The 15,874-nt window shown below is 43.5% G+C and overlaps 1 protein-coding gene across 1 annotated transcript in view; it reads left to right on the forward strand.

Moving 5' to 3' along the window:
* Irf2 (interferon regulatory factor 2) overlaps nucleotides 1-15,874 on the forward strand; it is a 107,612-nt gene that overhangs the window by 48,275 nt on the left and 43,463 nt on the right. Inside the window, exon 2 of the mRNA XM_059244825.1 lies at nucleotides 5,868-5,960. Coding sequence (XP_059100808.1) covers nucleotides 5,874-5,960 — 87 coding nt within the window. The 5' untranslated portion in view covers nucleotides 5,868-5,873. The remainder of the gene's footprint in view (nucleotides 1-5,867; nucleotides 5,961-15,874) is intronic.

Consider the following 15,874-nt stretch of genomic DNA (forward strand, 5'->3'; position numbering starts at 1 on the left):
GAGTTACAGGTGGTTGTAAGCCACTAACTTGGGTGCTGGGAAACAAGCCTTGGTCTATAAAAAAAAAAAAAAGCAGCAAGTGATAACTGGTAAGCTACCTCTCCAGCCCCATGGGTTTATTAGTTAGAGAGCTTAGCAAGGCTCCAGGGCCTCCTTTTCCTGGTTGAGTGCTGATCTTCAATGGTCGCCTTAGTCACTTGAATGGATCCCAAGTTCTGGTCAGCTTCTGAGCCTCCTAACCGCCTCCTAGGAGTCAGCACTGCCTCTAGGATGTTTAGACATCTCTAGAAGCACAGAACATCAACATGATGGAAATTGTAGTTTAGGCAGATGCCTGTACTCGTGGCATATAAGAAGGAGAAACCGGAGAAGGAAATATCAGAATAATAGAGAGGCCATCCTAATAAAGGGCTTTCTAGAATCACGGGTAGAACCTGGGCCTCCCCCATCACATAGACTTGATGAGATCTCAGCTCCCCTAGCAGGTTGCCTTCCAGCAGTTCTCCAACCTACTCCTCTATAGGGGTTGGTATGTCCTAGACAAGCCCCCATCTCCGAGGGCTGCAATAGTTACATAACAAAACTCAACAAAACCTTAGTGTTAATACCCAGTCCATCAGAAGATAATGGCAATAGTAGTCATGGGTAGTATTACTATACCAGGAACTAAATCTCAGTTATTTAGATGGAAATTAATAAACATGGTTGATGATAGCTCTAATCAGGACCACAACATTGTCAGCTCCATGGTATATTAATCACTGCATGGCTTTATGCAGTGGCCTCGACACCACGGACAACCATATGGTGGTTCTATCTTATCGTGGGTTTTTGCATCCTGTGGTTTCTATTGCCTTGGGTCAACTGTGTTCTGAAACCACTAAGTGTAAAATTCCATAAACAAGCATGAAGTTTAACATCACACACAGTTCTGAGTGGTGTAATGCAACCTCGTGCCTTTGGCCGTATCCTACCTGAGCAGTGAGCCGTCCTGGGTCCGTGTTGTTTGCTACTTATCATTAGATCCATCAGCTGTCACTGTATTGTGTTGTCTACATTCAGGTAACTCTTATTTTACCTAAGCTGGCCTCACGGGGCGAGAGTAGAGAGGTTAGTTATCAGTGAGGTTGCCGCAAAGAAACCGTAAGTACTTTCTTCGTATTCAAAGATCAGAGCCCGTGCCGTGGTCTTCATGTGGTGGTCACAGGACAACTCTGTGGAGTCAGTTCTCTCTGCTTGTGGAGTCAGTTCTGTCTGCTTTCGTGTGCTCCCCCCCACCCCCCACTGAGCCAACTCCGGTTGGTTGGAGAAATTTAGCTTTTCTTTCTTTTTTTTTTTTCGGTAGATAATTATAAAAGCAAGGATAATGTCATCACTTTTTTAGAGGTAGCTATTATAGATACTGGGGCACTTCTGTCAGAATGTAGGGCTCAGTGAATCCTCAAGAGACAGAGCAATGCGAACAAAGCCAAGACACTTTCTCCTTCAGCCACGGTGTGTGATAATCTTAGCACAGACGTTGTGTGCAATGGGAGAAAAACAATAGAAATAAATACAGAAAATTCCTAAATGTTTTTACATGTTTATTCACACGTCTTAGCTTATTTTGTGTTCCTGAAACAAAACGCCCGAGGTTGTGTCTTTATGACAGAAGATTTGCACTAAGCTCGATGTTCTGGAGGTTCGGGAGCATGGAGGTGGTGGGGACTTCTGGCAGCTGACATCACAGGGAGTGTTTGGAATTAAGGTTGAGGGGGAGGTGCAAGGCTTGCCTATGAAAGCCCTCCTTTATTCATGATTGATTTTTATTTTATGTGTGTGGGTCTTAGCCTGCATGTATGTCTAGGCGCCACATGTATGCAGTGCCTGTAGAGGCCAGAAGAAGGGATCGGGTTCCTTGGAACTGGAGTTACAGACTGTTGTGAGCTACCATGTGGGTTCTGTGAACCAAACTCAGGTTCTCTACAAGAGCGGCTGGTACTGATAACCATTGAGCCCTTTCTCCAGCTCTTTCACATCACTGATTCAGGAACAAATCCAGTCCCAGGGACCTGACCTGTTCCAGAGCTAGCACTGATCTGGAGGCACCATAGCCTCGTGACCTAGCAGTAGCCTCTACCGCTTGAAGTTCCACCCACTCACCCTACCACACTAGGAACCAAATTTCTAGCGTATGAACCTTTGAGGGACAAACCAAACAGCTAGTATTTTGGCGAGGGAAGAGGTAAACTTTGAATTTGGGCTGAACTGTTAGGGATGGGCTAATGGACAGATGAAGCAGTAGAGCCTGGCAATTAGATGAATGGAAAAGATCTGCCGCCAGAAAGACCAGACATTGTAGGATGCCACAGAATATCCAGGCAATTCATATGGAACAATTAAAGGGCATCTGGATCTTGGCTTCTCAGAGCACGGTCCAGGGACCTAAGAGCTTATTAGTTTTCTCTCTGGCATTAGGGGATGTTGCACAATGGCCTTCCAGGGCCAGCTGCTGTTGACTGCTGTCTGGTTTCTGGTCCTTCTCCTTCTTCGTCTTTATGTGTTCTTCTTTCTTAGCGTTGCCATAGCAAGACCGTGTGGCTTAAAGCAATAGCAGTGTATTCGCTACAGTTCCACCATGAGTCAAAAACCAAGGTGTTAGCAGGGCTGTGCTTCCTCTGAAGGCTCGGGGAGAGGCTCTATCCTTGTTACATCTAGATTCTAGGAGCCTTGGGCATTACTTGGTGTGGGGGAAGATTCACCCGGTCTCTGTTGCTGCTTCATGTGACTGTCTTCTCTCCATGTCTAGGCCCACAGTTTCTTCTTGGTGTGTGTCTTTGTTCTAATGAGACTCTGGTCAGGACATTTTCACCAGTAGGTAAATATATAGCCTTGATGTTTTAAGATGCCTTGTTTAATACACACTGTTGATTAATACTGAATTTACACCGAGTGAGGTGGTGCACGCCTTTAATCCCAGCACCCAGGAGGCAGAGGTAGGCGGATCTCTGTGAGTTTGAGGCCAGTATGGTCTATATATCGAATTCCAGGATAGCTGGGACTACCTAGAAAGACCCTGTCTCAAAAATAAACAACAGCAACAACAATAAAATGAACTCACAGCCAAGCATATATAACTCTGATATGACTCATGCCTGAGTCTGAGTAAGCTTGTCTGATTACATATATTTTCCCCATAAGGTACAACACAGCCCCGTGTGTGTGTGTGTGTGTGTGTGTGTGTGTGTGTGTGTGTGTGTGTACTTAGAAACACAACACAGTACTTCAGCACTACTTTGGGGGGCATTTTAAATGATAAAGTGAACAACAAAAAGCACAGAGATATTAAAAATGTTATACTAAGTAGACTGTGGAAAGGACTCTGGTTTGCTGTAGGAGACGGGCAGCAAAAACATACAGTGTTGCTTTGTTGACCTCAGCTGGCTGCATTCATACGAGACATCTTGTATTTTACCCTTTGGCCCAAATCTGTAATGACCATGGAAAGCACTGTAAGGGTGGATTTTGCAGTTACAAATACATTTTTTAGTAAGATAATTCCCAGGTACAGAACTTGGAAATAGTGTGCGTCAGCTCTCCGAATAGGTTATTTATGAATAAACATGGAAGGAAACATACTGGGATGATTTTGCAAAGGAAGTAGGGGCTACTCAGGTGTGTCTCTCCGACTGCCCTGTCACCGAGTTTAGGCATGCCGGCAGCACTTCTCATAGATTGTCACCTCAGAAGTGGAATCTGTTTCTGTCTGCTAACGACTTCTGAGACTGTCCCTAATGCTGCTATTCTGTCCCGCTTCACGTCTTGAGGTCTTCTTCTGAGGGAAGATTTGAGTAGGTTGTGGTCACCACTCTGCAGGGCACAGCCTGGAGGCAGCAGTGTGTGTAACTTTTCCCAGTGTTTTCAGAACTCTTTGGTAACTCCGGACACCTATTCACAAAGCCTGACAGATTTCTAATTCCCTTCTTGACCGAGTCCTGAATCCTGTAAGAATCACGATGTCAGGGAATGTTTTATCATACCCAACTCCCAGACTCTCATTTTCAATCCAAGATCCTTGAATGGATAGATGATGAATGAGTCAGTGGGTGAATGAATGCATGAATGGGACACTTTGAGATTCATGAAAAGCAGCTGTATTGGTGACTGCTCATCATCACATGTCCTTTTGTAACGTCTCTAAGGTTCCTATTACTGTCTCAAAGAGTGGCCACCTGGAGCCTGCAGATGTTGCACGAGGCCACTGTTCCATAGCAGCATTGCATGGCTTGCTTAGAACTTGCCTGGTCCATGTGTTGAACATTTACTGTGGTAAGCCAAGGCAGAACTTGGCTTCACAGGATTATACATTTCACTCGAAGGAGTGAAGTTCATCCTCTCAAAGAGCTCACAATTTGCATGGTGAGCGAGGCCGTGCACAGCTGAAAAGTTTAGAGGCATAATAAGAGATGAGATGAGAGCCGAGACTAAAACGCTGCCCCAAAGCAATGTCTGCTCCTCAGATAATCAGAGGACGATCTGTGAGCGGTGCAGGAGTTGGAGGAGGAAGGCTTGCTTCAGGCTGGAGTGATCTGGAATGACTTTTCAGAGAAGAGGCGTAGAGCTTAGGTCTCAGAAGACAGATAAAGATTGACAGGGCCAAAGAGGAAAGGAGAGCTTGGTGTGAGCAAGAAGCACAGTGGGCTTGAGCTGTGGGAGGGGAACAGGAAAAAGGTGGGGGATCCCATGTACAAAGGTGAAACCCTTGCTGATTCACATAATGGTGCTTAGTCTCTTGGCCCTAGCTGGGGACAGAGCAATAGGGCAGAGCTTGGCAAGATGGAGAGAATAATGAGGCATGAATCATCATGATCCACATTCATCTGTATAGATTTCTCAGTTCATTTTGGAGGAAAAGAGATAGAGGACTGTAATGTCACATTTTCCGGGACGTCTTGTAGAGGGGACGCCTGAGTCAGTGTCACCTTGCTTTCAGGCACCAGACTGAATGTAAATGTACAGACCTAAGTATCATGAGGATGTAGGGTGCAGAGTGGGAAGCGACTTTATTAGTGATTCCACAGTAGCTGTGTTTGGGTGGCAAAAGGAAAGACTGCCGTGGAAGGAGTCTGGTGGGAGTGGAGAGAGGCGTTGTGTGGTCTGCTGGAGGAACGATAGTCCAGCCATGCAAGTGGTTTTCAAAGGGAGAGTGAGCAAAGGGAAAAGGCATGTAGCTGAGTCAGAGCAGGGAGGCGGGTCCTGAAGGAAAATGCTGGATGGAGTGACTAAGAGATAGCGTGAGAGTTGATGTAGGAGCCAAGATGAGGACAGGGCAAGGTGCTGGTGAGCTCTGAGCATAAAGTGAGTCTAGAGGGAATGACTGGTCGGTAACAAACCTTCCATGAAACCAAATCCATCAGTGCTTTAGTGCCAGTATTCAGAGGTCCAATTATGTATACAGCCTAGATCCTCCAAGGAATGCACTGGCTACCAGAGTTTGCCTCAGAACTGTTTGCCTGGCATTCGCTTGGCGTTTGGAAGGTAAAAGTTTGGTCCTTGAATGTCTGGTATGTTGACAGTTTATGCTATAAGCCCAGCTTAGAAAGGATGGGGGAGGGTAAAGATTGGCTGGAGACAAAGTCACTCCCATGTCCATAAAAACTTTCTTCAGCTGAGAGTCAGTATAGAGAATGTGAGGCCTGGTCCATATTCCTACCCATTGAAAGAGCAGGCTAGGCAAAAGAGCAGGTGGCAGGAGAGCTGGATATACCCCACTCCTCCCTAGGAAGAGGAGCCTAGGAAAGGGTCACGCCAAGGATGTAGAACTTCGTGATGCAGATAAGACGGTTAGTCACAGAAATATCAAATGCTGTGCTTCTCTTCTGCCACAGAGTACCATGCCGGTGGAAAGGATGCGGATGCGCCCATGGCTGGAGGAACAGATAAATTCAAATACGATACCAGGGCTAAAGTGGCTGAACAAGGTCGGTATGTTGGGTGTGTGTGTATGTGAGTATGTGTGTTGTGGGGGGAATGTGAGACAGAGAGAAGGAAAGGAAAGAAGATAAAAGGGAAGGGAAGGGGAGGGAAGGGAAGAGAAGGGGGCGTTTCCTGTTGAAGGTGTGCCCACTGGACCACCAAATAAAGTTGTGTTCAAAATCTTATGCTCATTCATACAGGGGACACCCAGCTAACAATGATCGATCACAAAACATTCATTTTTTCATGTCAAAAAGGTTTTGGTCACATTTCTGAAGTAAAGTGGGGTACAGAGAAAGAGTGAATTTAGGTGACGAGGAACGATGGAATCCGGGTAATGAACACGTGAGTCATGAAGGAGGATACAAAGCTAATTGTTTTTAAATGGTCACTGATTTACCTTTTTTTGTTGTGATGGATAAGTACATAAAAATACAATGGATAGGGGAAATATAAAATGCGGCGTGGAGCCCCACAGCTTCAGTGTGACTGCTCTCACTGTTCAGAAGTTCATGAGACTTTGTAGACTTTGGAGCTGGCTCATCTCCCACCATGATGCTTTTCTCTTGCAAGTTCTTTATGGTAAAGTTTTCTTTTTTTTTTAAGGGTTTTTTTTTTTCCTGTCTTCTTCTCAGACTGTCACCTCAACCCGAGTGTACTGGTTGTAGCTTTGGTTTTCAGGTGACTTTGTGAAGCTCCTCTTGTGGCTTCTCCACGGACCCTTGCCCTCCACCCTTTCCTCAGACCTTGTCTTTGCTGCTCCAACTTCTCTAGCACTAAAGGATACAGGGCTCCGTGTGGTGTTTGGTTTTGTCTGAGTGGAGGATCTTAGCCTTTAAACGTTTCTTTATTTCAGGGACTTTTGCTTTTGCCTCTTAGAAGTACTTTTTAAAAAAGTACTGTTGTGCTGGGTGTGGCATTGCTTACCTTTAATTCCAGAACTTGGGGGACAGAGGCAGGCAGCTGAGGATCTCTGTGAGTTTGAGGCCAGTCTGGTTGATAGAGTAAGTTCTAGGCCATTCTGGATGCAGCAAGACCCAGTCTCAGAAAACAAAAAGAAAAGTACTGTTATTACATGAAACCCTGCTTGTATGCCCACTTACCCTAAAAAAGTCGTTGTTAATTGCTTACATTTCCCCAAACTCTCTCTCTCTCTCTCTCTCTCTCTCTCTCTCTCTCTCTCTCTCTCTCTCTCTCTCTCTCTCTCACACACACACACACACACACACACACACACACACACACACACTTTGTTAACTGCAACACTCTCAATTTAACTGATCTAGCTATTTGGGGTGAATCAAAGAGAGATAATGTGGGCAACTTTATTTTTAATCTAGAAATGCACAGTCTAGAGCAGTGGTTCTCAACCTTCCTAATGCTGCAATCCTTTAATACAGTTCCTCATGTTGTGGTGACCCTCAATCATAAAATTATTTTTGTTGCTACTTCATAACTATAATTTTTCTACTGTTATGAATTATAATATAAATATCTAATATTCGGGATATCTGATGTGTAACTCCTATGAAAGGGTCATTCAACCCCAAAGGGGCCATGATCCCACAGCTTGAGAAATACTGGTTCAGAGTAACAGCTGAATATGTTATGACTTCTCTAAGGAGGCTCAAGGGAGGATTTTTTCTCCTTCCACAAGAACACCAAGAATTCTGAGCAAATGTCTCTTTCTTCTTTTCCAGTCTACTCCCCTCATCTTTCAATCTTAAGGACATTGTGAATAATTTAATGGGTCAGGCTTTATTTTCACACCAGGTGTAAGAGCTTAAAGCCAGAGAGCAGATTGTGGCCTGCTTTTAATGAGTGAGAAAGCTAGTGTAGAGAAATTAAAAAAAAAAATACCCAAACCTCAAAACTTCTGGTTTCATTTTGTCTTTTCTGATACCTCTTAAACCTTATTCTTTCTCTTGTCCGTTTATTTTGAATTTACTATAACTAATTGAATATCTGTTCGAGTCTTTTCTGAAATAAGGTGGACCACAGAGAAGATTGAAATAAATAAACTATGTACTTGCTCACATGTTTTGTCCTGTACTGGAACATTTTGTGGCAAGCAATATATTTTTTCCTCAGCTTGCAACATCTATAGTTAGTTGAGGTTTAGGTATATAGTTAGTCTCTTCTAAAAATACAAGCACGAACTCAGACCACCCTTGACTGCTCAGTGAGCAGCAGAACAAATATAGGTAAAAGGAAAGAGGTGTTAGTTTAGAGACAGTATGGGGAAATGTAGGGTAACAGAAAATAGTAATGGCAGCTGATGTTTGCTAAGTATTTTGTGCTATTTCCTCTTCTAAGCAAAGCATTGCATACATCAACTCACTTAATCCCTACTCTGGGAAAAGGCTGTTATTTTTCATGTTGCAGACTAGGAAACTGAGGTACAGAGAGGTAAGGGGGACTTGTTTGGACTCATGGTGTGAGACTGAAGTCTGTGTTTCTCAATTCTCAAGAGAAGCAAGTGGTCTGTTTCTGCTCTTTCTTTTTCTAACACCTGGGTTGTCTATTCTCACTGTTGTTTGTCCTTAAGCACATCTGTATGTGGAGAACATGGGTGCCATTATACTTCTTTTGTCAACTAGGCACTGGCAACCTGTAGTTAGGTGGGCTCTGCAGGAGGTTGACCAGTAGTCTCTACCTCCAGAGACCCATCCCAACCTCTAGAACTTGGGAATGAGACATTATTTGGAAAGGGGCTTTTAGTGCAGTTAAGGACTTCAAGATGACAGCATCTGGGTTATCTGCCTGGGTCCCTGAGTTCAAGGGCAGGTGTCTTTAAAAGATACAGAAGAACACAGAGGAAAAGCTTTGTCAAGACAGAGGTGGATGCAATGAAGCCATAGCCAAGGGATTCCAAGATCTTCAGAAGCTGCAAGAGGGATAAAAGACTCTTCTAGAAGTTTTGAAGAAAAAAAAAAGTCTGCCAAAACATTGACTTTGGATTTCTGACTTTGAGAACTGTGATAGAATGCATTTCTATTGTAAACCACCCAGGGTGTGGCCATTTTTTATAATAGCCCTAGGAAAAAAGTGCACCCTCTAAGTACTTCCTCCTCTGTGGAGACAGCTTTTTTGCTGCCCATTACCTCCAGCACTGGGGATAAAAAAGCCTTGTGCTGCTGGGCAGGTACTCTGCCAGTGAGGTATATCCATAGCCCTGTTCATATTTTTCTGTTCTAGGGCCAGAGACAATCATTTTTCTTTGTATAACCAAACCCTTGGCGTGCTCAGGGGCCCCTTCCCTGCTGGGAATCCCTTCTCAGTTTCCTGGCACCACAGTTCTCTTCCCAGAGAAGAGTAGGGAAGGGGACCTCCTTGCCATCTTATAGGCACTTCGGCTAGAGCTGGACCTGGGGCCATCTGATTGAAAGGAACGTGTCACTGGCTCTAGCTACCTTGGTTTCTCAGGACAATATTGACACAGGAATGCTTAGGCTGCTCAGTGTCTGAGGGTCCCTGTTAGACAGGTGACCCACTACAGCAGGTGTGTTTTCTGTGCACATGGACAGTATAGGCCTGAGATGGGCCAGGGTGTTTTCTATCCATACCTAAACTCCCATGGGGACCTTTTCTAGGTTTTCTCTAACTTAGGCTTGTTGGCATTCATCCATCACCAAGAGTCTGTTGTTTTTCCATCACAAGGACTCCCAGAACCCTCTTGGTATTTTGAGTGGGTTGAGGTCTTTCCAATACCTCGTTTGCTGTTGAAGACTGTTGGGATTCTAGGGAAAGATATGCACCATCCCCAAGACTTTGTGATTCTCTTGCACCACAGTTGGTGTTCTGGTGCACTGCTGTAACAGAATGTGTTAAACTGCATGCCATGGAATTTGCCGACTCTCAGTACAGGTTGCTGGAGCAGAACACGTCCTGGTGAGGACTGCTTGACAACAGGGCCAACAACAGAGGAGGCAAACCTGAAGGCTAGGAGAGAAGACCTGGGCAGGGCAGCTTGCTGTTAAAAACGACAGACAAACAAACCACCCCAGTAGATTCTTTAAGGAACTAGGATACTCCTACCAGACCTGACCCACTTCCCCAAACAGCACCAACCCATTCATGAGCGCAGAGCTTGTGATTCATTGTTCTCCACTGGACCCCCATCACTTAAAACTTCCATCATCTCAACCCATCCATGCTGCAGACCTTAAGAAAGCCTTGCAAAAAACGCTCCAGCCACATCCAGACCATAGAAGTTGACACTCAGAATGCATTTTTTACCTATTCCTGGAAGCTGTTGGTACAGGGCATGGCTGTCCTGATGGTTACTCTATGCACAGCGCCAGACCTCGTGCCTGACCAAGTAGGAGGAGCTGTGGCTTTTCCTATTCCTTCGATCTCTCAGGCTTTAACCACAAATTCTGGCTCTATATTTATTATTTTATACGACTGGTTAGCAATTTATCTACACCTATGAATGAAGGTCCTGGCCCAAATCCATGGCTTTTTTTTTTACACTAAGATTAACAAGCATGGTGGTGTATATCTGTAATCTTCATACTCAGTATTGCTGAGCATTTGAGTCTAAATGGGTCTATATGGAAACCCTGCCTCAAAACATGACAAAAACAAAAACAACAACAACAAAAAACCAATCAAACAAAAAAAGAAAAAGAGAGATCAAAGTTAGGACAAGTGGGTTGGCTGCTGTTGTGTGTATCTCCAAGGAAGAGTCCAGCCCGTGTAGGGCATTCTTAGTAAGACACAGTAGGTGATTAATTGTGCCTTCATTTGTTTCCATTCCCATTTCTAATAAAGTTGAAGGAAACCTGTCATGTAACAGGTCTCATTGCAAGAGTCCAAATGAACATCTAGACTGTTCCCAAAGCAGCATCTGAATTACTGATGAATGAGACCCTGGAAGGACCATCTACTTTTTATGACAGTATTGGCAAAATGATGCAGTATGGTCAAGTCATATGTCTAGAATGAATAGGAGACCAAATTCTCATATGCCCACCTCTAAATTTCTTGCTACTTGCTTTATCTTTTCTGTTTGGGTAAGAGGGGGTAGTATCTTAAAACTGTCGGATGATGATGTACATCTGTAAGATTGAGGATATTTTTTTTTAACCTATCTACTATATCTTTGTAAATTGGACAAAGTCAATAGTAATTTTTCTAGTATCACTGTCCCACTTATATTCAGATGCCTCTGTATTCCCAAGATAACTTTAAATTAAATAGTTTATTTTTTGAGATATAAATATAATTACATCACTTCCTCCTTCTATATTCTCCCATGAACCCCACTTACTCTCTTTTCATGACCTCATTTTCTTCTTTTTTTTTTATATGTTTGTTCCTAAATACATAAATACCGCCTGATCAGTCTGTACGATGTTATGTGTATGTATGTCTTTAGGATTGATCATTTGGTACTGGATAACCAATTGGTGTGCTCTCCCCTGGGGAAGACTCTTTCTCTCACTCTCAGCTTTGCTTGGGTGCCTGTGGCTCTTTGCCTAGGGTTGAAGCCTCCTGAGCTTTGCCCCTTCCACATTACCATGTCCCTTGATGCCATCCTTGTTCAGGCAGCCATGCTGGTGAGACTTCATGGGTGTGCTTTCCGACATATCTAGGCGACACAGTCTCCGGATCCTCTGGCTCTTACAATCTTTCTTCTACCTCTTCTGCAATGATCCCTGAGCCTCAGGTGCAAGAGTTGTATTGCAGATGCAGCAGTTAGGACTGGGTCCCACAACTCTGCCTTTTGAGTGATTGTTTTCTGCAATACTCTCTCTGCTGCAAAGATAGAGTTTCCTTGGTGAGGGCTGAGAGCTGCACTTATCTGTGGGTGTAAGAACAAATATTTAGAATGTAGTTAGGGACTGCGCTAGTTTAGCGAAAGAGCCTGGATTTCACTAGTCCTGGGTAGTTGGCTGAGTTTTCAGTACCAGACGTGATTTCCCTCTTGATGACTGGGTCTGAAGTTCAAAGTCCAATTCAAGAGCTGTTGGTTACCACCAAGGTATGTGTACCACTACAGAACCCTTAGGGTTAGCGTGTGACGCCGGTCATCCTCGTGGTTCATAGGTGTCAAAGCTGGGTCGATTGTTGGCTGCCTCCCTCCTTTGGGATGGCACCCTCTGATACCATGAGAGCTAGTCTTCAGGGAGGAAGCTTTCAGGTTAGATCCAGCCAGCTCAGGGCTTCCGGGTCCTTGGTCTGAAATGAATACTGTCTGAAACAATAGGGACTTAGCGTCCACCTAAGGGGTGGGATGAAGTGAGGTAGGCAACTAAAGGTAACAGCAAGAATCTATAATATTTTGGGAATCTTTTGGACACTCTGACCAACAACTCAGAAGAGGACTTCTTATACCTTTTGTTGGAGTTTTACTAGGTGGTCTGTGGCTCTTGGGGGAAGGATTGTCAGCCCAGATGGGAAATTTCATTTAAACTATATTTGTTTATCTACACACCAACTTACATGTATTACAGATATTTTTAGTGAATAGTTAATTGTATGGTTCCTCGTGGCTTTTTCAGACATCCTTACTGTAATTTTACCATCTGTTCTGCTGTATTTCTCTCCCTCTCCTTCCTAATTAGAGCCCCCATGTTTTTCCCATTTCCCCTCTTCAGATCCCTTTACTCTGCTGTTCTCTATTGCTATCCCACCCCCGACCTTGCAATGGTCTCTTTTCACTTTCCTAGTTTCCGTAGTTAGTCTGTGTTATATACTCACACCTGAAGATTTGGAGCTAGAAACCTTGGATGAGAGAGAACATTTGATGTTTGTCTATCTAGGTCTGGGTTACTTCACTCTTCAATCTTTTCTAGTTCCGTCCATTTACCTGCAAATTTTATGATTTCGTTTTTTCTTTACAGCTGATTTCCAGAGTGTGTATGTACCACATTTTCATTATCGATTCATCAGTTGGAAGACGTTGAAGTTGTTTTCATTTCCTAAGTATTGGGCATAGAGCAGCAATGGGCATGCTGAGTAAAATATCCACGGAGTAGGCTGTGCCACCGAGTGGTAAAACTGGGTCACATGGCAGATCTACTTTTAGCTTCCCCACAATGATTTACAGAGCGGTTGGACTAGTTGCAGTCCTACCAACAGTGAGTGAAGGTTCCTTTTTCCGCATCCCTTCTCTAGCATTTTCTGTCAGTTGTTTGTTGATCTTTGCTGCTCTGACTGGGGTGAGGTTAAATCTCAAAATCGTTTGGATTTGGATTTCCTTAATTGCTTAGGGATGATGAACATTTTTCTGAAGTATTTCTTAGACATTTTTTTCTTCTCTTGAGAACTGTGTTCAGATTCAGGTCCATTTTTTTGAATAGGTCTTACGTTTTGTTTTGTTTGACTTTCATTTTTGAGTCCTCTATATATTCTGGATATTAATCCTCTTCTCAGATGTATAGCTGACAACGATTCCCACCCATTCTCTGGGCTTCCTCTTCACCCTACCAATTGTTTCTTTAGCTGTGTGGAAGACTTTTAGTGTGGCTGGAGAGTATTCTCTCCAGGTCCCGCCAAGCCCCAGCAGTCCAACAGCCCACTTATAAAATAAACACACAGATGCTTATATTATTTAAATGGTTTGGCCTAATGGCTCAGGCTTCTAGCTATCTAGTTCTTACATCTTAAATTAATCCATTTCTATAAATCTATACCTTGCCATGTGACTCGTGGCTTACCAGCATCTTCACATGCTGCTTGTCATGGCGGTGGCTGGCAGTGTCTCCCTTCACCTTCCTATTCTCTCAATTCTCCTCTCTTAGTCCCGCCTATACTTCCTGCCTGGCTACTGGCCAATCAGTGTTTTATTTATTGACCAATCAGAGCAACACATTTGACATACAGACCATCCCACAGCACTTTTAGTTTCATGAAGTCCCACTTGTCACTTGTTGACCTTAATTCTTGGGCCAATGAAGTCCTATCCAGGGAGTCATTGTCTATACCTATATCCTGTAAGTACTGCCTGTGTTTTCCTCAAGGAGTTTCAGGTTTCCAGGTTTCACCTTTAGGTCTTTGGTCCATTTGGAGTTAGTTTTTGTGAAAGGTGATAGATACAGGTCTAGTTTCTTTCCTTTGCATGTGGACAGTAAGTTTCCTCAGCACCATTGTTAGAGATGCTTTCTTGACTCTGTATCCTGCCACATTGCTGAATTGATCATTTCTAGAAGATTTCCGGTAGAATTGTTGGGATCTCTAATGTATAGTATCATGTCATCTGTGAATAGAGATGGTTTGACTCCTTACCTTAGTTATATCCCTATAATTAATTTCCTTCTCTTGCCTTGATGCTTTAGCTAGTGCTTTGAGCACAATATTGCAAAGGAGTGGGGCTAGTGGACATCCCTGTCTCATTCCTGATTTAAGCAGGATTGACTTAAGCTTTTCTTCATTTAGGATGACGTTGTCTTGAGTTTCTCACATACAACCTTTATTACGTTCCTTCTAGCCTACCTTATCTAGGACTTTTACCATGAAGGCATGTTGGATCATGCATCTATTGAGATGATCATGTGATTTTTGTCTTTAAGTCCCTTTATGTGGCCTATTGCTTTTATTTATTTATTTATTTATTTATTTATTTATTTATTTGGCCTATTGCTTTTATTGACTTGCATATGTTGAACCATCCTGCACCTCGGGTATAAAGCCTACTTGGTTATGGTGCATAATCTTCTTGCTGTATGTCTGTGTTTGGTTTGCAGGTTGGGTTTTATGACTCTCAGGTCTTTGCTGACTGTGAGCAGGAAGTACCCTGTTTTTGCTTTCTTTCTTGTCATTGACTTGGTAGACAATCCAGGCTAGTTCTGGATTTGTCTGTATGGTTGCTTGTAATTTTCCGAGGCCATTTATCTAGGAATGAAGGAGGCATCCACCGCTGGGTTCATCATTTCCCTGGTGGCTCTGTGATGATTTCCATTCTGATTGTCGACATTCACAGTAGAGATCCATTTAGACCAAGACACTGTGGCCACTCCTCAGATCAAAGGACTCTCTCTTTTCTTCACTTTGAAGCAGGCTTGTGTTTTTAAGGCTATCTCTGCACAGGGTAAAAAGTCCAAACAGAAGGAACAAACCAGTTAGAACATCTTATCAGGGTTGGGGGAAAATGAAGCAGAGAGAGACAACAGAACTAGTTTCCATGGGAACTGAGATATGTGCTGTTCACCCTGCTCAAGAGAGCCTCAGGTGATTTTCTCATCTCAGCCAGCTCTTCCTCAGTTGGGCAGGTCTGTTCATATGCACATACAGGAGGACTCAGGAGCAATCTTCCTATCAAAGTGTGTACAACCACTGGGTGTGCAGGACTATGAGGGATTCTGGGCCACTGGACTCTGAAGATGCCTCAGGGTCTACACAGACATGTAACAACACGGTTTCTGTCCATGGAAGCACAAAAATTTTTGACAAAAATGCTTGTTGCAAATCTCAATTTTAAAATGAATCTTGGCTCTGGAGAGATGGTCCAGCAGTTAAGAGAGTATACTTCTCTTGGAGGGGGACTCTGCTTCAGTTCCCGGCACCCACATTGGGTGACTCCCAACCAGTTGTCACCCCAGCTCTGGGGGATCCTCTGGACCTACACTCCCATATACGTATGCTTCCCTCCTAACACATACACAGACACACATACATATAAACACAAATGCATTTTTAACACAAAACTCATATTTTTTTTTTCCATTAGAATATTTTTAAACTCTGGGATGCTTTTTATACAGTATGAAAAAGTAGTTAAAAGTTATGTATAGTTTTTAAAAAGCTAACCACTTTAGCTATTTTAGAGTGTACATTTCAGAGACATTAGGCACCTTCATAGTATTTCACAATTACTACCACCATCTCCTTCCAAACCTTTTTTCACCCCACCCAGATCAAACGCCATATTCATTAACCAGTCACTGCCCATTGCTTCCTTCGCTGGTGCTTG

This window comes from Peromyscus eremicus, chromosome 17 (assembly GCF_949786415.1).
Source record: "Peromyscus eremicus chromosome 17, PerEre_H2_v1, whole genome shotgun sequence".
Classification (NCBI taxonomy): Eukaryota; Metazoa; Chordata; class Mammalia; order Rodentia; family Cricetidae; genus Peromyscus; species Peromyscus eremicus.